The sequence below is a fragment of the Columba livia genome, chromosome 5 (genome assembly GCF_036013475.1).
Source record: "Columba livia isolate bColLiv1 breed racing homer chromosome 5, bColLiv1.pat.W.v2, whole genome shotgun sequence".
NCBI lineage: Eukaryota > Metazoa > Chordata > Aves > Columbiformes > Columbidae > Columba > Columba livia.
In genome coordinates, this window is record NC_088606.1 from 67,209,906 (window position 1) to 67,236,257 (window position 26,352).

A 26,352-nucleotide genomic window follows, 5' to 3' on the forward strand; every position below is an offset into this window, starting at 1 on the left:
TTAATATTCATGCTGTTTCCTACCTTAAGTGAATGGTACCCAAGAGGGCCAGGAAGAAATGGTGAAGAGCAGCTCTCTTAGATGAGGATTGCTGGCTGCTGGTGTTGGGGGATGAATAAACTGCCTTTATCTTGACCCTGCCTGACACAGAGAGAAAGGCTTTGGGCTGCTTGCCGGTTGTTTCTTAGTAAAACTCTCATCAGGGTGAAAAATGCCTGGATCCTAATGCAGATCACAAAGCTGGAAAAAAAAGCAATATTTAAATATTGCTGCTTAATACTGAGCGCTGAGGTTGTCCAGCAGAAATATATCTGGAACATGTTTGACTCTCAGCCCGCGCTTGGGCTGAGCTGGATGGGGTCGCACCAAGAAGCAGGAAGAGTTTAGGAGAGCGGGAGTGATCTGGGCGGGGGGCTTAGCCAAAACCCAGCCCTGGCATGGGCTGTGGCACAAAACCAGCCGGCACCCCCCTGGGGAAGATCAAACTTTACGCTGTAGGAAGGATGAATGCGGCTCTCGCAGTGTGTGCTATTGTGGAGGTGAGATTGGCATTGGCGTGTCATGGCTTTGAGGGTCTTCTGCCCTTGGCGAGTGTCACCTGTAGCCGGTTATTTAACCAGATGGCAATTTTGGTGAGGAGCAAAGCACATCAGAGAAGAAAGGGGTCTCGGAGTGTCCCTGGGCTTGTACACTGGCCATGTCCGGCCTCGTGTGTAGACCCAGTTTGGGGAGCTGGGACCTTTAGCTGGTGTAACAGTGCCGTGGGGAAGCTGCAGACTCCAGGAGGGAAAAACACTGCTGCAGAGATTTGCCCAAAGTCCCCACAGATGCTGTTTCCCCCCCAAAATGCACGCTTGGAAGCGCAGAAGCTTTTCCACCCTCCTGTCTGCTCTCCCTGCGCTGAAATGTTGTTTTTCCCCACCCTCCCAAGACAACAATGACATGAAAGCTCCGTGGCCCTGGCCGAGAACACGAGAGATGTTGTATAACTGATGGGAGCTATTTGTATTGTGGCAGCGTTTTTGGGTCCCCAGCCATGACCGGGATCCCATTCTTCTCCATACTGTGCAAATTAGGAGGCCGGACTCTCCCCTGCCCACAGGAACAAGCAAAGCTGATCTGGCAGGGAGTGCAGGGGGGGTTTTGTGGCTGATGCTTTGCCGATGACAAGAGCGTTGGGCTTTGGAATTTGCTCAGCTGGAGGAGGCAGTTCCCTTCCTTCCGTGTTCTGCATCCCCATTTCCTCATGGCAAAGGGGTTTGAGTTGTTTCTGCCCATTTCCTGGCGTTTGCACCTTTGAGGTGTGGCTTTGGAGGCTGTGCGGTGAATAAGATCAGGGAAGGAGTCGCGACAGTTCCCCAGTCCCACGGTGCAGATCCACGGGTGGATCTAGCTGCAGAAGCAAAGCTCTTATTGCTGCTGTTCCGTGTGATCCGAGTCCACGGCAGGTTGAGCTGGTGGAGTGGCATCCTCTAAACGTGTTGTGCTTCTCTAAGGTCTTGTTTCTTTGGTCGTAAAGCCTCCAAGTTTGTCAGTGAGTGACCAGATCATTTGCTGCCCATTCACATAGGGTGGGATCTGCCCTCCAAGCTGTGACTTGTGCTCAGGATTAACCAACACAAAGCAATCTTGTGGCCCAAACGCCAGACCGGAGTGACCAAGCGCTAGAGCTGGCACTGCGCACCAGCGGGATCGGGATCAGGCCTGGCCGTGTGCTTGCGTTTCTGTTTAATTCGCTGCCCTACACAATCCAGAGCCACTTCCAGAAGGACAGACAATGCCTGGTGTGGCCTGAAGTCGAGCAGGGCAGTAAGTGTGTCTGCTGTAGTTACACTTAAACGGTGTAAAACATGTCGCCCTGTCTGTCCTGTCCCGGCAGCAGCTGTAGCAGAGTCCCTGAGAACAAGCCATCGGACGTTCTACCGGGATGGAGGAAATGTGAGTGCACAGCCGGTCACCAGCGTCCCTGCGAGGTGACAGCAGAGAAGGGCTTTTCCCAGTATGTCGTTGATCCCCCTGCACGATGCGTTCGTGCTGTATTTTGCTGCTGGTGGCCTTGAGCAAGAGCTGTCAGCTGCCCCGTGGCTCTTTACGGTGAGAGATGGCTGCTTGGAACTGGGCTGCAACTGGGCACTGTGGCTGGAGCCGCGTTCCAGCCCGGCTCTCCCGAGGTTTGGTGCTCAAATCGGAGATGCCGGAGTTTCAGCCTGATTTGGTAACCACTGTTTAACTAGGGGCCCTGAAATACCATTTATACTTCCAGCCTGGGACCCAAATATAAAGTTATCAAGAGACTAATTTGGATATAGTATGATATAGCATATTTAGCATGCCAAACCTTTTCCATCTGGTGAAATGTTGTACCCAGCAAAGGCAAGACAGCTGCTTTTCCCAAAACCAACCAACTAAAAGCAAGTGTCTGGAGTGAGTAGGTCAAAATGCAGATCACAGCCTGGTCCTGCAGTGTGCCCAGAGCACGTGAGACACACGAACTACAGGGCCCAGCATCCTCTGCTTCGTTAGGCACATCCTCTAATTAACGACAAAGAACTGCCTGCTGGGGCCAGTAGTCCTGGGCCTTGTTTCTTAGGCTTGCCTGGGAATGGTGGTAAGTGAAAAACTTGTCCTGCTGGCAGGTTATGAGCGTGGTGTGCCTCGAACTTACCTGGTGTGACTTAGCAAGGAGCAAGATACTGCAAAATAGTTTTAAGTCTCCTGTAGCTGCCGTCCTTGTAACAGAGCAGCCAAAGGTGTCCCAGCGGGAGCTGCGATGGGCACCGGCGTCTGACAGCATCACCGGGCGGGATTTGAGACACGTTTCAGCTGGCCAAGACCTGACAAGAAAGCACCGTGACCTCCGCTTCTTTCTCTAAAAGCTCAGAAACACGAAGGGGAAGCTACAAATTGCATTTCCTCGGCGTGTTTGCCTGTATGACCTGAGCCTTCCGCACCCTCGCGCAGCGCTCATCAGCACAAAGGCGATTTGAGGTGGGATGAGAACTGTGGTTGTGCAGCAAACGGGGGTGAGGAAGCGTCTGGGGGTGTCTGCGGAGCTGGAAACAGCTGGATTGGGTTTGTCTCTTGGACTTAAGCACTGACTGACCAGGAAAGCCCTGGGTTTGCATCTGCCTGGCACACCCGGAGTATATTTTCTCAGGGCTCTTTTTCCCTATCTGCATTTATACAAGGTGTTATCTGCAAAAACTTGAACGCAAAATTAGTTTTATCTTTGTGTTCTTAAAAACGGTGAAATAAAGTACTCCTGCTAGCAGTCCCGGTGCTGCGAGTTAAGACAAAGGACTGCAAACACGCAGCCCTTTTCCAGATTGTGGACAGGCCCTTGGAAAACAGCAGTTTCAGGGCTTTTTCTGAGATGCCACATTCAGGAGCGACCTGTTGTTCCTGCCTTGCAGCTGAGGTCTTTGTGCCCCTATTGGGGGAAGCCAAGCAAATTGACTGAGATGTTGACAGCAGGGAGAGGTAAGCTCAGCTTTGGTGCCAGGGAAGTTATTTGTGAATTGATCAGCCTTCTTGAAAGCGTGAGGTTGAAGTTCTGTGTTACGGGGGTGATCCATGGCTGGTGCTGATGTGACAGTAGTTGCTGCATCACCTCCTGTCCCGTCCTGTCCCCACCCGCTACTGGCGCAGCCATCGGTACGAACGCTTTATGACGAGAGCGTCCCTAATTGGGGAAGGCAGCTTGGCTAATTCAGACCAGGTTGACTTTTATCAGAGGGGCTTTGGGGAGCGTTCCCACAAGCGGCGCTGTCTCTGGAGGGGTGGCTGACAGCTGGGGACAGTAATTCCTTCCAGATCCAGCCATGTCTGTCAGGAATCCCAGTGCAGATGTGCATATGAAACCCTCTAAGAAAAAGGGTTACTTCCCTCCTGCTACTTCCCCACACAAAACCAAGGGAATAAATCAAGTTCTGTGTACAAGCGTAGCAAAGATTGAGAATCATCTTCAGCTTAAAACCCCTCCTTTATCAGTTGGTGTTCGGGCAGGGATTTAAACTCACAAGTGCCTTTACACAACAAAATACTGATGCACCTGTAAAAATAGGAAACTGATTCTTTTTTCCTTTGCCCCAGTTATACTGAACTATGTCCCCTCCTCCCGTGTTTCTGTGTTAACACTTGTTAGGAGTGAATTATCTGGCTCTTGTACAGCCCAACTTGCGTGAATCTCCTGGTTGTAGGAGGAGCAAATCTGATGTTTCACTGCTGCATTTTGGATCCGGGACAGATGTTGCTTCAATAGATCTTGGGTGGCACGTCTCTCTTGAAAGTCGATACCAACGGTGCTTTGTGAGTGAGATATTTGGTGGATAATATAGTGCAGCAATACAGGGTTTCCTCTCGTAGGCTTCCCGGGGAACGGCTGCTATGGGACAAGGACTCTCCCGGACACCTGGCTGAGCTGTCAAGGTAGAGACGAGGCTCTGCTTGTTCCTCCTGGTCCGTAATTTTACCTTCCTGCTCTGTTCTCCCCTCAGCGTGGCACGATGAGGCGGCGCTACGAGGACGATGGCATCTCCGATGATGAAATCGAAGGGAAGAGGACGTTTGACCTCGAGGAAAAACTGTCCACCAACAAGTTTAACTCCACCTTCGTGGTCTTCATGGAAGGCAAAGGTTTGTGGTGGGGCTGCTGTGCTGCTGTTGTCAGCAACCAGACAGCCGCTTTTCCAGCGCGGCACGGTGTGTGCAATGACCTTTCCCCGAGCCTTTCGTGGAAAACTGACAGTGATCACAGTTGCATTTGTGCTACACCCAGAGCCTCCCTGGCTGCCAACTTGAAGGGCGGTTACAAGGCAATTTTGGTATTAATGATATCCTGAAATCCTTTTCCACCGTCCTGCGTTTGGCTGCCTTTTACTTTCCATCCTTCCATAAAGTTGGGAGAACCGCTGTTCAGACCGGCTCTGTGCTTCCCTCTGCTGCAAACCACTTTACCTGGCAGGGGTCGTTTTTATCTGCTCCTCCGCAAGTCCTGCAGCCGTCCCCAAGCACTTTGAAGGCAACGCGAGGCAGTTTGGTGGGGGTTTGGCTCAAACCTGCAGAGCCAGTGACAGAGAACACGTGTGGGAAGCGTGGAAGCGGCTGGGTGTGCAGAGCGCCGGGCCCGTCTGCAGCGCGGCGGGTTTGCTGGGACACATGGCAGCCAGGAGCCGGAGGGTCCGCCTGGGTCAGCACCTGCAATTGCAGCCGCATGTCTCTATTCAAAGAGCATGTGGGGTCTCTCCCCTTCCTTTCAGCACGCGGGCGGCTCAGTGAGATGTCTTTTCATCACGCAGCCATCCCCGGCCTCTGGAGGATTTACCGGGAGGGAGGAGCGTTGCTTTAGGACATCTCTTGCTTGGCTGTGAACTTCTTAGGGAAGGGAGGTGTCGAGGGTTAAGATTGCGGGGTGACAATAAAACCCGGGCAGATATATTGTTAACCCCCTCCCTCTCCCCTCTTCCCACTCAGCACAGGCGATTGGGAGGAAAAGAAGGACAGAGAGAAGAGAGTTGGAAAAAATTAAAGATGTTTTACTAATGCTACTAATAAGAATAGAGAAAATAATACAAAATATACAAAACCAATCTTGAAAGTCTCAGCAACTGCAGAGCCGGCAACCAAAGTCCTGGACTGGACTCTGCAGCCAACCGGAGCTGGATTCAGTCTCTCGCTAGGCTTCAGTTTGCAGGGACGACTAGCAAGGTCCTCTCCTAATGTCGGCCATAAGGAAAAAGGGAAAAGGGACGAGATCCTCGTGATCTCACACTTTTATATGCAGTATTCACGTGAATGGGATGTTATACACAGTTGGTCAGTTTCTTGGTCGCTTGTTTCTCGTTGCCCCTCTCGAGAGATGTCCATCCGTGCTTATCAATAACTTTGCATTCCATTGCTAGGTTTACCAAAACATATGTCTGGTCCTTCAGGAAAATGCAGTTAATATGAAGCCTTTAGCTGACAGGCAAATTCACTGAAAGAGAAACTTGTTTTTAGCAAAACCAGGACAGGAGGACCAAAGAACATGTGCTATTCCCCTGGTTGGTGCAGCCTGTTGGGGCAAACTCCCCACTCCCTGGGGGCCCATCCGAGGCTTGTCAGCAGCACAGGCCATGCTGCTCACAGAGCTGCCGCAAAGGAGTTCCAGAATCTCCAAAGGGATGTAGAAATAGCGAGGAACAGGCCTTTCTTTTGTTAAAACATAAGGTGCTCAGGTCTTAGCTGCACGAGGCCCTGAACAACCCGATCTGAAATCCATTTGCTGGGAGCAGGGTTGGGCTAGAGATTTCCAGAGGTCCTTTCTAACCTCATTTGGTCCATAATTCCTTGAAGGAGTCTCCCCTAATGCCTTCCTTCTTCTTGTCTCCCCACACCAGACTTCACAGTCGAATACATCCAGCGCGGCGGCCTGAGAGACCCTCTGATCTTCAGGAGCTCTGACGGCCTGGGGATAAAGTAAGTGTTGGGGCACAGAGTGGGGGGGACTGGCCCCATTTCTTGCCTCTCTGTGTGGGATCTGATCCTGGTAGCTCCATCTGTGCTCTGCCAAGTTGGTGGGATCGTGTCCTGTCCGTGCTGTTCTTTACGTGCAGTGTGAAGTATCTTCCACCTCGGTTATTCTGTTCTTATTAGTCTGGACATAAAATGAGAGGACTGAGTTGGCTGTAGGTTATCACAATTCAACCAAATGTCTGGAAAGTCCCGCTGCTGCTCTGACGCAACATCTGGCTGAATTTCTCTCCTAGTAATATAGGCATCTAGTGCCAAAAAGTCAAGCAATTTGTAGTATTTCTGGCATTTTCCAGAATTCCAAGCCGATTTACCCAACATAGTTATTTCTGAATGTCTCTCCCTGTCTTGCTACAGTAAGTCAATTAAGGTTTACAGCTTTGCGTGTAAAGCTGTACTGAGACACGGTTTTGTGCCATTTATGATGTTTGTATAAATACGCTATGGGGTGGCAGATATAGTTTCACGACAAGTAATACTGCATTAAAACATCACAGCTGGTTTTGCAGGGTCAGTGGTTTTTTGGTTTTGATTAATACAGAAGTTTAGAGGAATAAAGTAGCCCTAGAAAAGTGTCAGAGCCAGTATCAGCAACACTTCTGTTAACATCCTCAACTGGAAGGGACAGGTAACATCTCGTCCAGCGCACGATGTGCTGTACCGCAGTGGACTAGCCAGCAAAGTGTGCCGGGCTCAGCTTTAACTGCTGGGTGACTTGGGAGGCAGAGATTTGATACTAAGGATTTACAGTGTGGGCGAAACTGGATTTTCTCCTGAGCTTTTGGGTTTTTCTCTGGGTCAAGAGCTGCCTGCGTGGCTGCCTGCCCGTTCTGCCTGTGACAGCAGTGTTTGTACAGATAAGTGTGCCAGTACAAACAGTTAGAGTGGTTATGCTGTGTCAGTGAAATCTACTGCTCGTACCGGTCTGGCGATGCCCTTTATATTGGAATAACTCACATGAGCAGTCTTTGAAACGAGAGCTCGGATCACTTAGCTCAAGGCCTGCTCGCTCCTTTGCCAGAACCACTGTACAACAGCTCGTGCTCTGGAGAGGGTATATCCCATTCCCAAATCTGCTGCCCTAGCCAGAAATTGGCTCCAGCGTTTCACCCCACACCTACACCCTCAGAGATGTCACCGCGTGGTCTTCACCCGCACCCACGAGGCAACAAGCAGCATGATGGTTTCTTCCAGATGCCAATACTGGGGTTACAGGTGGGGAAGGGTCTGCAACCAGCAGCGCTTCGTGATTTTTTTAGCAAGGTGTTTGTCCTGCAGGATGCCGGATCCGGACTTCAGCGTGAACGATGTGCGGCTGTGTGTCGGTAAGTGTCCGGGGGCCTTGGCGCACCCCTGTTGTGACCTGGGCAGATATGGAGGGATGGGGAGAGTCATCAGGTTTATCAAAGCCTGGTTTTGTAGCCCCCCCATTGTGCAGCTGGTTGAACCTGAGCTGTCCTTAGCCAGTAAATCACAACTCTTACCTGCCTGAGTCTAGTTTGACCCGAAGCAGCTTCTGTTTCAATGTGGGTATGGAAGAGTTTGAAGTTACGGGAGAGGCCAAGATGTCACCCTATGCGGGTGCGTTCTTTGAGGAAAGATCTCATGTCTCCTGGAGTATCTGCTGGGTGGTCCCTTGTGCACAGGGGTGGTTCCAGTGACGTCTGTCTGTTCTGGCAGGGAGCCGGCGGATGGTGGACGTCATGGACGTGAACACGCAGAGGGATATCGAGATGTCCATGGCACAGTGGGCGCGCTACTACGAAACACCGGAGGCCGAGCGGGAGAAACTGTACAATGTCATCAGCCTGGAGTTCAGCCACACTAAACTGGAGAACCTGGTGCAGAGACCTGCCACGGTGAGCATGGCTCTTCCTTCTGCAGGAACATCCTTTCCTTTGTCCTTGCGGTTCTCTGTAGGCCGGGTGACACTTGGATGTGGGAGCACAGGGGCTGCTTGTAACATGTGTGAGCCACAGTGAGTGTAGGGGACAAGATGAGGACACTGGAAGACTGGAGGTGAGCTGGAAGCGGGGCAGGAATCTGACAGGGGGAAAATGAGTTGTCCTTGCTGTAGTGTAGAAAGTGGAATGGCTGGGATGGACATCCTGAACTCCCTCTGCAATTGGTGGAGATGAAGGTTCTCTCTGTTAACTGTAGAGGGAGCCTGAACATCTCTGCCTGCTCTGGCTGTCCTGAAGCTTAGTGAGTTGAATCCCACCCTTGCAGGTGCTGCCCAGCACGTTTTTATGCCATCCCAGTGCACACCAGTTCCTGCCTGGCCCCTAAGCAGAAGACCAGCATCCCAGTTCCATGCTTGAGATCTCACTGTGATGTTTGCTGCTTGTGTAAATTCAGAGGTTCTGGCACCAGAACAGCTGGTCCCAGTGCTTTACATGTGGGATTGCACCAGTGGCATCAGGAAGGTTGCTGGGTTGTGTGGGGGCCAAAAAGGGGGTGTGACAGCCATTTGGCTCACACCAGGACCTCCTTCCCTGCCTTGATCCTGTCATGGCTGTGCCCTGAGCTGAGCTGGCTGGCTGTGCCTGGGACCACGGTGGCTTTGGTGGCCCCAGTACAACCCAACATCTCACAGGTGCCCAGCCACGTGCGAGCTGTGGCCTCACCAGGCAGGCAAGAGATACTTGAGCTTCCAGAACAGCCTGGGGGTAGCAAAAGAGGGGGTTACTGTGCCTCTTTCGTCTCTACTCATGTCTCCCACCTTTCTGCCATAGGTGGATTTGATTGACTGGGTCGATAACATGTGGCCCAGACACCTGAAGGAGAGTCAGACAGAGTCTACGAACGCTATCCTGGAGATGCAGTACCCAAAGGTGCAGAAGTAAGTGACCTCCTGAGCTGTTCCAGTAGGGCAGGCAGCAAAGCATCTCTTGCGAGAGAACTGCCCAAGCGAGAAGCATTTTGCACCAAGGGGGAGCGGGAGGAACAGTCTCCGTGTTTATTACAGCGGGTGACACTCGTAAGGACACCACAGTGAGTTATTTAAATCCATGCAGTGTGGAAGGGTCGTTGTGTGGCCTTTAAGAGCTCGCTGCGCTTTGGCAAAACTCTTGGTGTTCATCACCTTGAGATACCTGGAGTCGGTTGAGCTCCTTGGTGCTACCTGTCCCTTAGGCCAAACCCATGACACAGGGGTTTCTAGAGCTGCTGGCTGTGTGAGGATGGAAGTTCTCCTCTTCCCTGGGCTAGATTTTTGTGGGGATGTGATATAAATGCAAAATGAGCTTTCCTGCAAACCGCCCCCTGCTGCAGCTGAAGTGCTCAGTGCTGCGTTGTTGGCTCCTGGCACTGATCTGAGCCACTGGCCTGGCTTTCGGCAGCCCCTTCCCTTTGAATGTGCTGTATCTGCTCTAAAATGTGGGTCACTGCTCATTTTCACTTTATCATCCTCTTGTTTTCCACCAGATACTGTCTGATGAGCGTCAAGGGCTGCTACACAGATTTCCACGTGGACTTCGGTGGCACTTCTGTGTGGTACCACATCCACCGAGGGGGAAAGGTAGGACAGTCCCTGCTGGGCAAGTTACAGACACTTTAGGAGAGCAGCTTTTAGTCTATTTTCTTGTCAATCTTTGAAGATGCAGCTCCCAGACAGTGAACTGAAGTCTTCCCACCCTAAACTTGTTTATCTGTGGTTCTTAGAAGTAGTTCAGGCCCTCAGAGCTCCACCAGGCACAGGCCGAAAACCCGTGCTGTAGAGATGGGGCTGAGAGAACCTTATAAAAGGCTAAATGATAAAGAACAGAATAATAGAATCATAAAATAATACAGTTCTTCCAGTGCCTTAGGCTTCTGGTTTCGGATGAGAAATAGCTCTGAAACAGTGTCGGATTTGAGGTGCTTGTCTGGAGTCACTTCTTGTAGCTGATTTCAGCCCCAGATACAAAAACTGAACCCCAGGCTCCATCAGGTTGCAGTTTGGTTACAGACCTCGTCCTGGTGCGGTATTTCTTGCCTGATGGGTGGCTTGCAGTTGTAATTGTGCAGGGGTTTCCCTGTGCCAGGCATCTGTCACCATAGCTGCATGTTGGACTGGAACCTGGTTTAGAAGAATTCTGTCTGGAAGGGGATCTTACATTCAAGTTTTTGCTGCTGCGGCTGTCAGCTCTGCTCTGGTCAACAACACCTTGTGCTGCTGTCTGGAGAGCGCGGCAATGCAGACAAATTGTATCGTTTTACACTTGAATTGATGCAGTCGGAGCTCAGTTTAGTGTTATTAGGAAAAGATAATATGGAGGAAAGTATCCTGTAGCTCAGAATTTAGCAAAGGCAGGTTCTACCTCTTGCCCAGTGAAATACACCTGGATTCCTGAGGAAGCAGGGCAGGTTTGGAAGAAGTCAGTTGGCTATTATACAATGACTTATATACATGTGTTGTCTTTATTTGCAGATCTTCTGGCTGATCCCTCCTACGCCCCAGAACCTGGAGCTCTATGAAAACTGGCTTCTCTCAGGGAAGCAGGGAGACATTTTTCTTGGGGACAGAGTGTCAGAGTGCCAGCGCATCGAGCTCAAGCAGGGCTACACGTTTGTCATCCCCTCAGGTACCGCAGGGTGGGCAGGTGCATGCCGACCTTTCCCAGGGTTGTGGCGAGAGACTGAAACTTCTGGGACACAAGCAAAATCAGAACAGGCAGGATTTAGTTTCCTCCCTCGTGAGTAACTGGAAGAGGGAGATGTGATGTGGCTCCATCCTCTTGCCAGCTCCCAAAGTGTGGCTGTGGTGGCACTGTGGATTCAGCCCAAGCGACAGGAAAGCTGTGATTGGCTCACATCATGCTTGATCAATTATTAAAGATGATTTTCGCAGAGCCTGCCTCTTGTGAAATCTCTTTTCAAATTATAAAGCGAGGAAGGGAAGCCAGTGTGCGAGTTTAAGGAGCAAGGTGACTGCTCTGGACATGAGGACCGACAATGGAACAGTCTGTGTGTACTGGAGACAGGAGAACTGGATGTTGGAAAATGCTGGAACCCAGCAGGGAGCTGGGAAGCAGGAACACAGAGAGACTTGCAGGTAACTGCTTTGCAGAGGGCTTGGGCAAGGAGGCCTTGAGGCTGAGAGGAGGAAAACTCGCGAGAGTGAAGAGAAGTCTTCAGTCTGGCTTGGGTTTGCAAGCAGAATAGTTGGAGGGCATCAGCAATGTCTTGTGTGCACAGTTAGTGCTGCGCTAGAAAACAGCAAAGGCAGAAGAGACAGAGCAGATAAAGCAGCGGCTCAGGTTGGTTGTTTGCAAGGACTGACTCACAGCCTTTTAGAACCTGGGATGTCTGTGAAATGTGCTTGCGCTGGAGAACACTCACTTGTAAGGAGAGAGGTTGTTGGACCCCATTGAAGGCTTCTCATAAAACTGCTGCGTAAAACTTGTGTCCGTAAGAGTCTCTCAGATGTCAGAAGCTGCTGTAACCTGCTGCTTCGTCTCCAACAGCAGGGCAGGAATGAGCTGTGGTGTAGCTGACAGAGGGACCAGGCCCTGCACAAGTTACTCGTCTGAGTCTTGTTATCTTGACTGACACTTTTGAACTGAGTGGCCTTGCCCTAGGGAAACCCATGTTGGAATTCCCAAAATGTTGGGCTTGGCTGGATTTGTTGAGCCTTGGAGATAAGAGAGCTGGGACTTGAGTTATTCTGAGCATTTTTTAATTGCTGAACAGACTTTAGGAGACTCTCTTCCTTGTTGCTGGTGTTCTTAGGCCTGAAGCAACTTCCCAAAGACAGCAGGATGACAAAAAACTGTGGGCACGAAGAGGATACTGGCACATTTTTCTACCATGGCAGAATGTGAGGCCAGATCCACAGGTGCATTTAAGTGCAGACAGGACTCTCTCTAGCTATTAGATGGATCAAGGGAGCTGGGTACTGAGTAATTCAGTAGTGACAGTTCGTGAGGGGTGGACATTGTTGCTGTAACACAGAAACGTCCACTCTCCTCAAAGAGTCTGTGAGCCCATCTTACCCCCCGCTGCTGCATAAGAGGTTGCGAAGGAATCCAATTAGTAGGGACTGTCAGTTTGGAAGCCTCGACCTCCCCTCGTTGCTCAGAAGGACTCCTCAAACTCTGCTTTCCCTCCAAGGTTGGATCCATGCTGTGTACACTCCCATGGACACGCTGGTGTTCGGAGGCAACTTCTTACACAGCTTCAACATCCCTATGCAGCTCCGGATCTACAGCATCGAAGACCGGACACGGGTGAGGACCTGCGGGAGGACGTGGTGTCCCGGGGCGGTGGGGAGGACGCAGCCGAGGCTGGGGGTCTCACCCCATTGACAGGTTCCCCCAACTCCAGCTGCCTGTAGGCGAGATGTCCTAGTCTGCTAAACCTACAGGCAGGAGCTTGGGCAGGGGGACAGCCTGCAATGTGCACCGAGGCTTGTGACATTCCTTTGTGCTGTCCCCAGTCTCTGCTGCTGCTTGGTGTTGGTCTTAGACCTTGGTGCTGGTCTTAGATGACCAAAACTAAAGGCTTCCTGAGGTCTTGAGCAGAGAATGCAGTTGGCAAGTGGGTGCTCTTGCTTGTTCCCCATGGAGATTTGGGTCCTGCAGTGCTCAGCACCTTAGCGGAGCCTCAGGATACGCCTGGGCTGTGATGGACGGACTGTTGGCTGCTCCAAAGCAGTTCAGGGTGCAGCAGCGGGACCTGTGGGTTGGCACTTGGATATCAGACCGTCATCCAGAGCGGATGAGACATAGGACGATGACGTGTGTGCCCGGTTCCCCCAGGCAGCAGAGCCTCAGGAAGGTGCGAGGCAGGCGGCAGGGTCAGGGACATCTTCTGTCTCTGCCCGAATTGTCATCACCGACGTGACAGAGCCCTGATCACGCTCAGCTAAATAGCTGAACTCTCTTGATAGACCAACCCTTTCCTTTCAAACACTGTCAGACGCTGTGCTGGGGTTTGAGAAGAGGGCTTGAACTTCAACCAAAACCTCTTGTGGCATCTGCAGCTTTTTTTTCCTGAACTAATGAGATGGAGGTCTGCGGGGGAAGAGCTGCAACCCTAACAAAGAAAAAAATGAAACGTTAATGGCTTGCAAATGAGTAGTGCCTGGTCTCTGCTCTGCCTGGTGATAATATTCATCTGCAAGGAGAATTACATCAGGCTGCCAGGAGCAGGAATGGTGCTGTTATACGCGGACATGCGTTTCCTGGCTCTCAGAAGGGATTGCTCTGGTTTGAGGCTGCAGAAATAAGAGCTATCGCTGTGCAGCCCTGCGGCAAAGGAGGCCTGAGCTGATCCCCTGCCTTTTTTGCAGGTCCCAAATAAGTTTCGTTACCCTTTCTATTACGAGATGTGTTGGTATGTGCTGGAGCGCTACGTCTACTGCATCACCAGCCGCTCGCATCTGACCAAGGACTTCCAGAAGGAATCGCTCAGCATGGGTGAGCCCCCTGCGCTGCCCGTCCAGCCCTTGTTCCTTCCCCACACATACCAAAGTGATTTTGTGCACCCTCCTGCTGGGATCCTTTTGGGGGGCAGGGGAGGACTGTGTGGGAAGAATTCTTGACCATCACTTCCCCAGTTTCACAAGGTGGTTTCTTTGGGTATTTCTTCCCTTTTAGCTGTTTGTTGTGCTGAGCAGTCGGAGTTGCAGACTGGCCAAAGGAGGTGCAATTTACTTCTTTTTCTTTGAGCAAGAAGTCAAAACTAGCTAGACTTTTGCTTCCTCCTTCACCGCTGCAACAGCCCAGGTTTCTTGCAGCTGCAAAACCAGCACGGAAGCTCCTGGCCTTGCTGGTACATGCAAAACGTTTAGCAGAAGAGGAGGGTGGTTGCAGTAACCACTGCTGCAGGGCAGTGATGCCTTCATGCTGATCAAGACCCTCCTGCACACAGAGTTTAAAGTGCTCTCGAGTTTATGTGCAAAGGAGCACAGGGAGGAATGTTTGGCCTCCTTGGAGTTAAAGCATCTTGTTCAAGAGATGATTTCTTACAGGGACCCTTCTGCAGCGTGGGAGAGAGCTGGATGGTCTCTTGAGGCAAATCTGTCCTCACTGCCCCAAGAGGCTGTCAGTCCTGCCTCCTGGACCCCTTTCCTCACAGCCACAACCTCTTTGGGGCTTCCAGTTCCTGTCCAAGGGGCTCTAGCAGAGGGACACGCTCCTTCTCCTGGGGTTCTCTGCAGATCCCTCCCAGCAGTCGGTTTCGCTCTGTCCTCCTGCCTGGAGGCCTCTGCTGCCTCATCACCCTTGTACCACTGAGCAGCATGGGTGGAAAGCAGTGGAGACAGAGGAGAAAGGAAGCGAGCAGAGATATCCCCCTTCCCTATCAGTGTCAGGGAAGGGTGCTTTATTGTGCACACTCAGGCTTGGAGACCTCACTGTCATCTAGTGCATCCGTGGCCTCTTCTCTCCCATCGTGGAAGTGGGATCAGGGTCCCAAGTCACTTGCAGGACCAGACAGCTGGAGATCCCCAAGCAAAGCCAGGTTGGCTGGGGCTCTGAGCAACCTGATGTAGTGAGGGATGCTCCTGCTCATGGTGGGGGGTTGGACTAGATGATATTTTAGGGTCCCATCTAACCCAAACCATTCTAAGATTCTGTGAAATGCAGTCCAGAGCTTTGCTCTCTCCTCCTCTGGGAGGTTTTCCCACGTCACGTGCTTCATGTTCCCACAAAACAAGCCAGGAATGGGAAAGGGTATTAGCTGTTCTTTTCCAGCCCCTACGTGCCCCGTCCTCTCTCCTTATCCCTGTACGTACCTGTTGCTCCAGCATCTCTGGCGCCTGGGGGGGTTTCTCTAGAAACCAAACGCCTCCTGTGAGTGATTGGCCACTGTGCTCTTTTCTCTTTCTCCATCATGGCAGATATGGAGCTGAGCTCCTCAGACTCAGTGACCATGGAAGAAGAGGAGGAGGAGGAAGACGACGAGGATGCAGCAGGGAAGGAACCCAGGCGACCTGTCACCAGACGGTCCATTCTCACCAGCCCCATCGCCAACGGTGCCAATGTGGACTATGACGAACTGGGCAAGAGCTGCCGGAGCAGCCTGCCGGGTCTGAAGAAGACCCCGTCTATTGACTCTTCCGACTCCAGCCGGGGCTCCCAAAACGGCCAGGCCTGGGAGCCGAGCGGGGGCAGCCCGCGCAAGAGCAGGAAGGTGCATCTGACGCAGTTTGAGCTGGAGGGGCTGCGCTGCCTCGTGGACAAACTGGAGTCACTCCCCCTGCACAAGAAGTGCGTTCCCACCGGCATCGAGGACGAGGATGCCCTCATTGCTGACGTCAAGGTACGCGAGCGAGAGGGAGCCGCGAGTGCTGCCTGATTTTGGGGCCATCGGGGTGCATCCGCTTTATTCCAGCGTCAGAGGTGGAAAAGCATTTCCCCATGGGGAAACTGTGCTTGCGCTTGACCGTATCCCCATCCTGGGGCAAAGGCTTGCTGTGTCTGCACATTTGGTGTCCTCTTCTTCTACGTGAGGGAAATGTTACACCAGCTGATGCTGAGGGACAGGCTTGGATTTTGGGTTGGGGCAGTAGCTGCTCCCAGCCAGTGTGGCTGAGACCCCTCTGCGTCCCTTGCGGGTGTCGGTGCAAGACGTGCTCGTTTGCCGCTTGTGCCAGTTCTACCTGTGGACACCTTGAGCTGCTGGACACTGGGACAGCTGGAGCCCTTTCCTCGCTCCAGGTGCCTTTGGCCATGTTCTTGTTGTTTGACCTGAGGTTATATGTGTCTTTATTTTCTTTTCCCCCTACTCTGCTTTAAACCCAGAGCTGTATCTGCCAGGCCTGTTGAGTTGGCTCTTTGAGCTTCAGGGTTTTAGCCCTTCCAGCACTGAAGTGAGGATATCAGCCTCACTCTGTTCCCCAAAAGTCCATTTTAGTCCCTAAAACCACCGTCACCTTTCTCTCCCGACCTTGCTGATGATGATCTGTTCGGTGCTTGGCTGTAGGAAGCCTGACATCCAGACACAACCGTGGGTGTTGTGCTGTTGTGTTTCTTTTCCAAGCGCTGATTATTTTTTTGGTAAATCGGGTGCTCTGCTGTGTCTGGAGCAGAGGACGCAGCTCTGGCATCCCAGGGCGGGCTGCTGTTTCATGCCAAGCTCTGGTGGAGCTCGGCTGAAGAAGTGGGTACTATTAGGGGACTGTAATTATGGGTTTTTTGTGGCTTTTTTGTGTGTGCCGAGGCCTTTGACTGTGCAGTGCGTGGGGTGGCCTTGGCCTCATCATGGACTATATGGTGCTCTGGAGAAAACTCAGTCTTTGAGCTGCACATGCTAAGAAAGCGAAGCTGGTGTCGTGCGGTGGGTATTTCAAAGGCATTCAAGGTTGTCGATGTTCTGCTGGGTTTTGAGACCTCTTCAAAGGACCCCGTTACGTTCTGGAGCTGCAGGACGTGTGTCGGTGGGTTCATTGTGACCCTGTGTCTGGTTGTACCTCGCAGATGAGCTGCGGGTGGCAGTCCCTGCAGTCCGGTCGGAAAAACAGCTTCCCTGAAGGATTTACTCCTTAAAGCTGGTTGTCCTCTGAGGTTCAGAAGGATCCTGAGCTGCAGGACACTGTCCCTCAGCGACCGGTGCTCCAGGGCATCCTGGAGGCACCAAAATCCTCAGTCATCAGACTGCAGTGTCCGGAGAACACAGGGCGAGTTTGGCAAACCACAGCAACCCTTCAAAATTTGCATTTTCCATCAAGGTGGTGGAACTGGGAGGTGAAGGTTGGCTTATAAAACCTGAAAAGGGGTGAGGTGTTTTGAGCTGAACCTTTTAACTGATCTGCTCACTGAACAACCCAATGAGTGAAGGTTTCATTTTCATTATCAGCACCTTGTATGGAGAAGACCTTTGTTTGTTTGTTTAAGTCAGGAGAAGCTGTTACCAAGCTAAAGGCATGAAGTGGCCGTCCACACATCCACAATTCATGATGTGGGGTACAGATCCTATTTTGGTTGTGTTTCCTTTGTAAACTTGGGTACAAATTCCTCCTCTAACAGCTTCTGTGTCATTGCACAACTGCACAGAACACAGTCCTACCCTGGCTGTGTCTAAGCTCAGCTCTTCCCTTTGCCGGGCTTGTCCTGATGCTCCTGCCCAGCTCTTGGAGACGTGATCCATGTGGAGCTGCCCCCCAGACCTGGATCACTTCTCTTCATCCATTTCCCACCAAATCAGGTCGTGAACGAGCCTGGGGTCTGGCCAACAGGACCGTCAGGAAGGACTCGCTCTAGACAAGCAGAGAACCAACGTGTTTTCAGTGCTTTGGTGCCGTCACGACGTAGCCGTGTCCGGTTAGGCGGGTGCTGTGTTGTGTAAGGCTTTTGTGGCTGTGGCCTGTGTGTTTATGTGGGATCAGAACATGGCATTTTCTCATCGTAGAGCCCAGACCTGCAGGTGGTGACATGGCAGCTCGATCTGCCCGTCACACCGAACGTCCCACCAGTGTCCTCAGGCACGGAGCAGGAAAATTCTGCCTCTTCCCACAGCCTCTTGTGTGGCGATCGTGACTTGGGGAGCTCTGTGTGTTGGGTCACATGAAGAAATCCCCTTCTGGGTCCTGTCGTGACTTGAGCCTGGAGCTGTTACATGGTGGGACGTGACAAAGTTCTTCTCCTTTGATGACAGAGAAGATGGGTGGATGTGACAAAGATGTTCTTCCAGCTCCGTGGCGGGACTGTCAGTCCACTGAGACTCCATAAACACATCCTGTGTCAGGCAGCTTCAATAAGAACAACACGTCACCACCTCTGTGTCTCCTTAACCTTTCTAGCTTTGCCTGTCCTCGAAAAACTCCTGGTGACACCATGTCGCTGCCTTCTGAATTGGTGACCAAGAGCTGCTCCAGCGGCTTCAATGGGGGAGCCCACAGAAATCGAAAGGCTCCCGGTCCTGCACAAAATGAGGCTGAGACGTTGCCTTGTAGTGCTGATGTCTTGCTGAAAAATCTCCGTGTGTTTGGTGATGCCACCGTGCATGGTCTGGACTGGGGCTGTTGGAAGGATCACTGGCAAAGAGGGAACTTCTGAGGGGTCCCGTTGTCTTTTGGCTGCTCTGTCCGTCGCTTCTGGCCCCTGCTTTCCATCATTTTGACTTCAGAGGAGCAGGATGGTCCGTGAGGCCCTAGAGCTGTCAGACCTGCCCTTGGCCGACTCGTGGGGAGCTGAGCCCACATTTGGACCATGTCACCAACAGGTTCTATTCGGGCTCTGCCTGGAGGTGTTGAAGCCTCAAGCATTGTAGAAACAAAAGGAGCTTCTCCTAGAAGTGCAGATTGTGTTTCCAGGACCACATCTGAGAGCCTGTGGTCTGGCATCTGTGTTGTGCCGGGTCTCCCCATGATCAGAACCATCTTCTCCCTCCTCTGCAAACATCTGGTCTGCTCCTCCTGTGGGTCCCGTCTGCCTGAAATGCTCCCATCTGATGTGCTTGACCTTGGCAATGTGACGGATGGCGACGTGTCCCCAGCGTGAGATCCCTGGGGCCCAAGGGTGTTGTTGACAGTTCAGTGGGTGACAGACCCAGGTGTCTGGTCACAGTGTCCCTGTGGCTTCCTGGGCTCTCTGGGGACATGAGGGACAAAAGCCAAGGTTGCCTGCAGATGCTTTGCTCTATTTCAAGAGTTTCCTCCATTTTTGTTGTGGGATTCTGTAGCTGGGTTTTGGAGGGTCTCATGGAGCTGGGGCTGGTTGGGGACCCCTTGCTTGGCCCGGTGTGGGTTTGCCCCCCTCTAGTGGTGAGGTCACCGGTGGCTTTGGGACTTGGGCTGCTCCCAAACTTGCCGAGATGTTTGTCAGGGAAGATTCGTGCATCCAGGTGGGGAAGGTGCAGGTACAGTCACTGCGATCCCATGTTTTTGGGGGGCTCATCCGCCTTGCATTGATTAAAAGCCGTTTCTCACGCCAGTCTCTTAGATCCACTTGGGTTTCTGCTGGAGAATGAACCCCAAAACCCCCCTCGGAAAAGACAAAAGGGAGGGGATGGGGAGGTTGGGCTGGGGTCGGGGCTCTCCCAGGGGACCCCGGCCCCCGGCATCTCCGCTGCCGGTGGCCGCGGGGGGGAGGACGGTGGGTCGTGCCGCCCGGCTCCCTGCGCCAATCCGCACGGCGCCAGCCGGCCGTGCCGGCCCCTCCCGGCTCTGCAGCAGAACGGCTCTGCCCTCCCTGCTCGTTCGCTCGCTTTTTTTTTTCTCTCTCTCTCTTCTGCCATCTTCCCGTTGCAAAGCATTGCTGGGAACCGCATGTGGGTGACGCAGCAGCATTGTTTCAAGCTCAGGAAGCCGCTGCCGCCGCTGCCCAAGGGCTCGGGAGGAACACGCGGTTGCCGGCGCGGTTGCCGGAGCAGGGGAGAAGCGGGGGACGCTCGGGGGGGGGGTGCGTCCACTCCCCCAGCCATGCCCCCGAAGACCAGGGCTCCGGTTGGGGTCCGCTCAGCCTGAGCCAAGCCCTGGAGGTGTCTGGGGGAGAGGGGGCCCCCCCCAAACCTCGCAGTGAAACAAAGAGGGCTCGGCAAACTTCGCCCCGGAGTCTCGGCAGCTCCAGAGGTGCAAGGTCAGGCAGTTGGCAACGCTCGCGGGACGGGTAGGGGGACGTGGGGACGCTCCGGACACAGCCGGGGTGGGAGAGGACCGCGGGGGGACCCCTGTTTCCCTGGAGGGGTCCCCGGGTGGCGCTTGGACTCGCTTCCCCCCGTCTTTGGGGCGCGCTCGCCGGTGCCGAGTTCCTGCTGGCCGGGGACACATGCGGTGTGTCCTCAGGGTCCGCCTTGTCCCCCCAGCCACAGCATGAAGGGTCACAGAGGACGAGGGGCTGTCACCCACCCCATCTCCGAGCCAGGTGCACCCCCCATCGCCTTGTCCCCCCACCTCAGAGCACGCTGGAGCCCCCGCGGTGCCCCGGGCAGGGGGAGGCTGCAGCTCCCTGCCCGCACGGATCTGTGTTCTTAAACCCCCAGCCCCTGACCTTTCCTTTCGGTGTGTGCTCCGGGGAGGCGGAAGGGCTGTAGGCAGCACGCTGCGCTGCCGGGGAGCGGAGGGACGGCTGCGCTTCCTGCAGCCGCCCACAGAGGGTGGGGGAGCCCCAAAAAGCGGCGCGGGGCCGGGTCGCTCGCCCCGGGGAGTGGGCAGCCCCGCAGGGGACACGGCCGGTCCCTGGTCCTGCCTGGCAGCGGGAAGCAGCACGCGTGGGGATGCTGCCGGCGTAGCCATGGCAACACCGAGTAAATAAAGCACCTCTGCAACCGGCACATTTCGGTGGGGAGGGGGCTGCGATGGAGGGGGGTGAAATGGCAGCGGGGGGAGTGCAAGGAGCACCCCCATCCACCAAAAGCCAGGGCGCCTGTTGTGCCATAGGGCAGCGTGTCCATCCGTTTGGTGCCGAGGGATGTTTTGTGTCAGTGTCAAAGCCAAACCCCCAAAAGCGCAGAGGGGCAGCTCTTGGTTACCCAGCAGCTTGTACCGGGCACCGCATCCAGCCCCGCTGCCCCTCCAGCCACCTCCTCCCCGAGGGAACACGAAGGGACCCTTGTGCTTCTTCCCCCGTAAATCCCCCCGAATTCCAAAAGCTTGGCGCTCTCCCCCAGCTGCCGTGCAGCGCGGGGCCTCAGGGCTGAAACGCAGTTGATGAAAGCGCTCGGGCAGATCGACTCGACGGAGCTTGTCTGTCTAACGTGGGGAGGGATCGTTGCTCGTGGGTGTTGGGGAGGGCTCCTTCCCAGCTTCTTTGGAAGCGTGTTGGCCTTGGCATGAGCTTGGAGCCTTGTTTCGCTCTGCTCACACCTGTGCTTTTTGTCTCTTTTAATTTTTTCCTTCTCCCTCTCTCTCCATTAGCTGCTGCTAGAAGAATACGCAAACAGCGACCCCAAACTGGCACTTACAGGCATCCCCATCGTCCAGTGGCCCAAGAGAGATAAGGTAGGAGCTGCGAGGAGGGGAGCTGGGTGGGTGTCACGTGGCTGAGCTGGGAACCTGCCCTGGCCCACACCACCGTGGTGGAGATCTCCCACCACACCGGTTACACTGGGTCAGCCCCAGCTGCTCCGTGTCCTCCAGCCCCTCATTTGTGCTCAGAGGTGGAGCTCTGCAGCTTTGGAAGAGCTGATCCTCTAACCAGCTCTCTCCTCCTGGGGGTCTCTACCTACAGGTAGCAGCCAATTTCTTAGGAAAGGGACCTTTTGGTGTGTCCCTGGTGTGTGGCCCAGGGCCCAAAGCTGGGCCCGGGCTGAGCTCATGGGGCAGAGAGGGGCGAGGAGCGGGTGCACTGGCCGGACTTCCCCTCTGCAGGCTGCCGTCCCCCAGCCGCCAGGACGGATCCCGCAGGTCACGGTTTCCTTCCTGCCAGAGACGGGCTCTCGGGCAGGCGTGTGGGGAGAGCAGGACCCCGTGGTGCTGGGAAGGGTGGGCGACATGCTGTCTGCACGTCCGGAGACAGACGAGCCTCTTGGAGGTGCCAGTTTGAGCAGCACGAGCATCTTGGGCAGCTTTTCTGGGAGAAGAGACTTGGAGAAGTCTGCACGCTTTGGGTGTAGCACCCAGACACTTGGCGCATCCCTGACCCTGTCCTTTTGCTGCGTTTTTTGGGTGCTTGCCCATGCCAGACCCATCAGCCATGGTGTGCACGGCCGATCCCAGAAGGTTCCGCAGCTGGAGTGTTTGCTGTGAGGGCTGATGTCACCCGTGGTGGCTCATGGCACTGCTGGAGATCACGGGGTGGCACACAGAGGGGACAGCCTTTCTGACCGCCCGGCTGGTCTCTGTCATTCCTCACCTCAGAAGAGTGGCTGTTGTTGGAGCAGCGCGATGCTTTTTGGGTTCAACAGCCCCTTTTGGCCCCGTTTCTGCCTCCCAGCGTGGGGCGGGAGGAAGGAGAGCTCTGGAGCAAGTGGCTCCTTTGTTTGCAGAGCAGCGAGGGAGCGTGGCTGCTCTGCTGCGTTATCTGAGCTCGCAGCCAGGGAGCCGGAGATCGGAGGCTCCCTGATCTGAGCTGAATGCAGCAGTTCGCTCATCTCACACCATTTCCCTCTCTGTTTCTGTTTCCAGCTAAAGCTCCAGGCCCGGCTGAGGGTGCGCCTGCCCACCATCCCCATCACCAAGCCGCACACCATGAAGCCAACCCCTCGCCCGACGCCTGTCAGGTCCACGGTCTCTCCCATCGTGTCGGGCGCCAGGCGGAGGCGGGTGCGGTGCCGAAAATGCAAGGCGTGCATGCAGGGCGAGTGTGGCATGTGCCACTACTGCAGGGACATGAAGAAGTTTGGCGGGCCTGGCCGCATGAAGCAGTCCTGCGTCCTTCGGCAGTGCTTAGCGGTGAGTCTGCGGCTTGGTTCTTTCCTCAGAAGCGATTCTGTGTGGTGGATCAGGGTCAGGGAGAGGAGGACAAGGACCGAGTTTGATTTCTGGGGGATAGTTGGCCCCATCCCCATGATTCAGGTGGAGAGGAAGAGGAAAGGAGGAAGGCTGTGTCACCTTGCCCTGGTTTCACCCTTGCTTTCCTTTGTAGCCCAGGCTGCCTCACTCGGTCACGTGTGCACTTTGCGGGGAGGTGGATCAGAACGAGGACTCGCAGGACTTTGAGAAGAAGCTCATGGAGTGCTGCATCTGCAACGAGATCGTTCACCCCGGCTGTCTGCAGGTGAGCAGCGCTGGGCACAGGGGGCTCGGCCGCAGGGAAGGACTCCTGCTCACTGCCCTCTTCTCTTGGCAGATGGACGGGGAAGGGCTGCTCAACGACGAGCTCCCCAACTGCTGGGAGTGCCCCAAGTGCTACCAGGGTGACGACGCAGAGAAGGGCCAGGTACGAGATGAGGCGCGCTGTGGCAAAGCAGGATGCGTGTCCTCCGTCCTGCTACTAAAGGAGAGCCGGTGTTCAGCAAGAGGGGGCTGGAGAGCAGGCAGGCCCCACTGTGATCCAGGGGACCAGTTGGGCGGTGACCAGTGAGCGCAGAGATTGTTGGGGGTGCAGTGCAGCAGCGCTTGGGGGGTCTGGCAGCTTCCTGCCGCAGTCCAGTCCCCTTTTTGTGAAGTGGAAAGGAAAAATATTGTTTGCTGGTGTGAGTGGACACTGGTGATACTGGGCACAGCTGGTGTTGCCTTGAGGATGGGGGGGGGATGTTCTCCAGCCTCCCGTGGCTCCATCCCCGCTAACCTGTGGCCCCGCTTCCCCGCAGAAGCGGAAGGTGGAGGAGAGCGACGACGACACGGCGCAAACCAAGGTGCTGCGGCCCCTGCGGAGTTGCGAGGAGCCCCTGACCCCCCCGCCCAACTCGCCCACTCCCATGCTGCAGCTGATCCACGACCCCGCGTCCCCGCGCGGCGTGGTGACGCGCTCGTCCCCGGGAGCCGGCCCCAGCGACCACCACAGCGCCAGCAGAGACGAGCGCTTCAAGCGGCGGCAGCTCCTGCGGCTCCAGGCCACCGAGAGAACCATGGTGAGGGAGAAAGAGAACAATCCCAGCGGCAAGAAGGAGCTGTCAGAGGTGGAGAAGGCCAAGCTGCACGGCTCCTACCTCACCGTCACGCTCCAGCGTCCCACCAAAGACGTCCACGGCACTTCCATCGTCCCCAAGCTCCAAGCCATCACGGCCTCCTCCACCAACCTGCAGCACTCTCCCCGCGTGGTCATGCGCCACGTGCCGGCACGGATGCCCCTGCGGGGCGGGGGGGAGGAGGAAACGGCTGCCGAGGAGGATGAGGAGGAGGAGGAGGAAGAGGACGAGAACGCGGAGGAAGGGGGGGCAGCCCGGCTCAACGGCCGCGGGGGCCGGGGGCAGGAGGGCGAGGAGAGCTGGATGCAGCGCGAGGTGTGGATGTCCGTCTTCCGCTACCTCACCCGCAGGGAGCTCTGCGAGTGCATGCGGGTGTGCAAGACCTGGTACAAGTGGTGAGTGTGGGGACACGCGGCGGTTTGGAGGACACGTCCTCACCCCTGGACGGCCTGATGGGCAACCAGAGGGAAAAGGGGGATGGGACCCCCTGCCCAGAGCTGGCACTTGCCCTCAGACCCCGTATCCATCTGCTGCTGTTGCCATATGTGCTTTGCTCTTTATTGTCCCTTTTCTGCCTTCTTACTGTCCCCTCTTGGGAGACTGTTCTGTCCCCTGAGCACCTGTGTCCCCTGCTGTGTCCTTGCGAGGTGACGATCCCATTCGTGGTCCTTGCCCTTCCCTGCCTCCCATCCCGCCTTGGCCTCCCAGTAACAGGCAGTGGGAGGTGGGGATGGGTTTGCTGGCTGGAAACCCCTCGGGGGGGCCAGCAGAAGACAATGCTGGCACTGGGACAGCTGGGGATGGAGGGCTTGGGAACAGACGGGGACTGGAAACTGGGAGGTTTCTAACTGGGGACTGGAAGCTGGGAGGTTTCTAACCGCCGAGCAGCGGGAACGGCACGATGGGAAAGGACCGCTCACTTTGATCAGCGGCCGGTGGGAATGGTGTGGTATGGGCAGTGTCCCCCCACCTGCCACTGCTGTGGCACCTTCAGGGATATTGGGTCCTGGGTGTCCCGGGGGAGAGGAGGAGTTTGTGCCACCTCGGGGCTCTGTCGCGTCTCCTGCTGAGGCTGCGGGGTGGGACCAGGATGCGTGTTTTCCTTGCTGGGAGTGAGGATGCTTACGATCTTTGCCCTGATGGGAGGAGCACCCGGGAGGGGACATGTCTCCAACAGCTTCGACTCACAGTCTTGTTACGTGGCAGCAAAACCCCAGCTGGGGCTGCTCTGGGCATCCCTGGGTGGCCAGACACCCCCAGCAACCTCCCAGGTGTTCAGGGAGACAAGGGCTGGGCTCCTCCCTGAAGTCGGGCGACCTGCCGCTTGTCACTTGTCCCACGGGCCTCTCGGGATTCAACTTTCAACCTTGTCCTTGTCCCCAGGTGCTGTGACAAGAGATTGTGGACAAAGATAGATTTGAGCAGGTGCAAGTCCATCACCCCCCAGGCGCTGAGCGGCATCATCAAGAGACAACCGGTCAGCCTTGACCTCAGCTGGACCAATATCTCCAAAAAACAGCTTACGTGGCTCGTCAACAGGCTGCCAGGTGAGCGGGGGCTGGCGAGGGGGCCCTGCGGCTGCCACCGGGCTGCTCCGGGGCTTCCTGATGGCTGGAGCACAGCCAGAGACGGGCTCTGCACCCCAAAATCTCCTGGGTGCCTGGGTCCCATCACCTGGGAGCAATGTGGTTTCCTTCTGCTGTGTTAACCCCTCCTTTAGAGCACCTGGCTCCCTGTCCCACCCCAGGCAGGATGGGGAGCTGCTTCCTCATGTGCCTGCAGAAAAAACGGTTGAGGTTGAGGCTCCTGAGAGCTGACAGAGCCTGTCTGACTTGTTCCCTCCCTCCCTTCTCCCCGCAGGCCTGAAAGACCTCATTTTAGCGGGCTGTTCCTGGTCTGCGGTCTGTGCTCTCAGTACCTCCAGCTGCCCCCTTCTCAGGACCCTCGATCTTCGGTGGGCAGTAGGAATCAAGGACCCTCAGATCCGGGATTTACTCACGCCACCGACAGACAAACCCAGTAAGCTGTTGCCTGGGGTGATAAACCAAGTGCCGAGCGGGGAGGTGATGCCAGATCCCAAACAGATAGTCCTCCTTCATCTTCTCTCCCTTTTTGCAGGTCAGGACAATCGCAGTAAACTCCGCAACATGATTGATTTCCGGCTCGCCGGCCTGGATATCACCGACGCCACGCTGCGGCTGATCATCCGCCATATGCCCCTGCTCTCCCGCCTCGACCTCAGCCACTGCAACCACCTTACGGACCAGTCGGCCAACCTCCTCACAGCCGTGGGCTCTTCCACACGCAATTCCCTCACCGAGCTCAACATGGCAGGTGGGTACGATGCTCTGGGTGGCCGAGGAACCGTCGGAAAGCGGCTCATTCCTCCCTGCTTGACGTGGGAGCTCA

The 26,352-nt window shown here is 55.0% G+C and overlaps 1 protein-coding gene and 1 long non-coding RNA gene across 3 annotated transcripts in view; one reads left to right on the forward strand and one right to left on the reverse strand.

Moving 5' to 3' along the window:
• Nucleotides 1–26,352, forward strand: part of KDM2A (lysine demethylase 2A) — a 42,954-nt gene that overhangs the window by 13,908 nt on the left and 2,694 nt on the right. The window contains exons 4-21 of one of the 2 annotated variants that reach the window (XM_065065598.1): nucleotides 4,497–4,635; nucleotides 6,378–6,456; nucleotides 7,789–7,835; nucleotides 8,191–8,369; nucleotides 9,246–9,352; nucleotides 9,937–10,030; nucleotides 10,922–11,075; nucleotides 12,604–12,719; nucleotides 13,784–13,910; nucleotides 15,335–15,756; nucleotides 21,290–21,373; nucleotides 22,499–22,765; nucleotides 22,959–23,090; nucleotides 23,163–23,252; nucleotides 23,626–24,338; nucleotides 25,327–25,490; nucleotides 25,804–25,962; nucleotides 26,062–26,277. In XM_065065598.1, coding sequence (XP_064921670.1) covers nucleotides 4,497–4,635; nucleotides 6,378–6,456; nucleotides 7,789–7,835; nucleotides 8,191–8,369; nucleotides 9,246–9,352; nucleotides 9,937–10,030; nucleotides 10,922–11,075; nucleotides 12,604–12,719; nucleotides 13,784–13,910; nucleotides 15,335–15,756; nucleotides 21,290–21,373; nucleotides 22,499–22,765; nucleotides 22,959–23,090; nucleotides 23,163–23,252; nucleotides 23,626–24,338; nucleotides 25,327–25,490; nucleotides 25,804–25,962; nucleotides 26,062–26,277 — 3,289 coding nt within the window. Of the gene's footprint in view, nucleotides 1–4,496; nucleotides 4,636–6,377; nucleotides 6,457–7,788; nucleotides 7,836–8,190; nucleotides 8,370–9,245; nucleotides 9,353–9,936; nucleotides 10,031–10,921; nucleotides 11,076–12,603; nucleotides 12,720–13,783; nucleotides 13,911–15,334; nucleotides 15,757–21,289; nucleotides 21,374–22,498; nucleotides 22,766–22,958; nucleotides 23,091–23,162; nucleotides 23,253–23,625; nucleotides 24,339–25,326; nucleotides 25,491–25,803; nucleotides 26,278–26,352 lie in introns of both variants that reach the window. The other variant, XM_065065597.1, reaches the window with a different exon arrangement.
• LOC135579636 (uncharacterized) lies at nucleotides 5,514–15,366 on the reverse strand. The gene is made up of 2 exons (XR_010473187.1): nucleotides 15,230–15,366; nucleotides 5,514–13,527 (listed from the first exon to the last, which is right to left on the reverse strand). It is a non-coding gene; the product is annotated as an uncharacterized LOC135579636 (long non-coding RNA).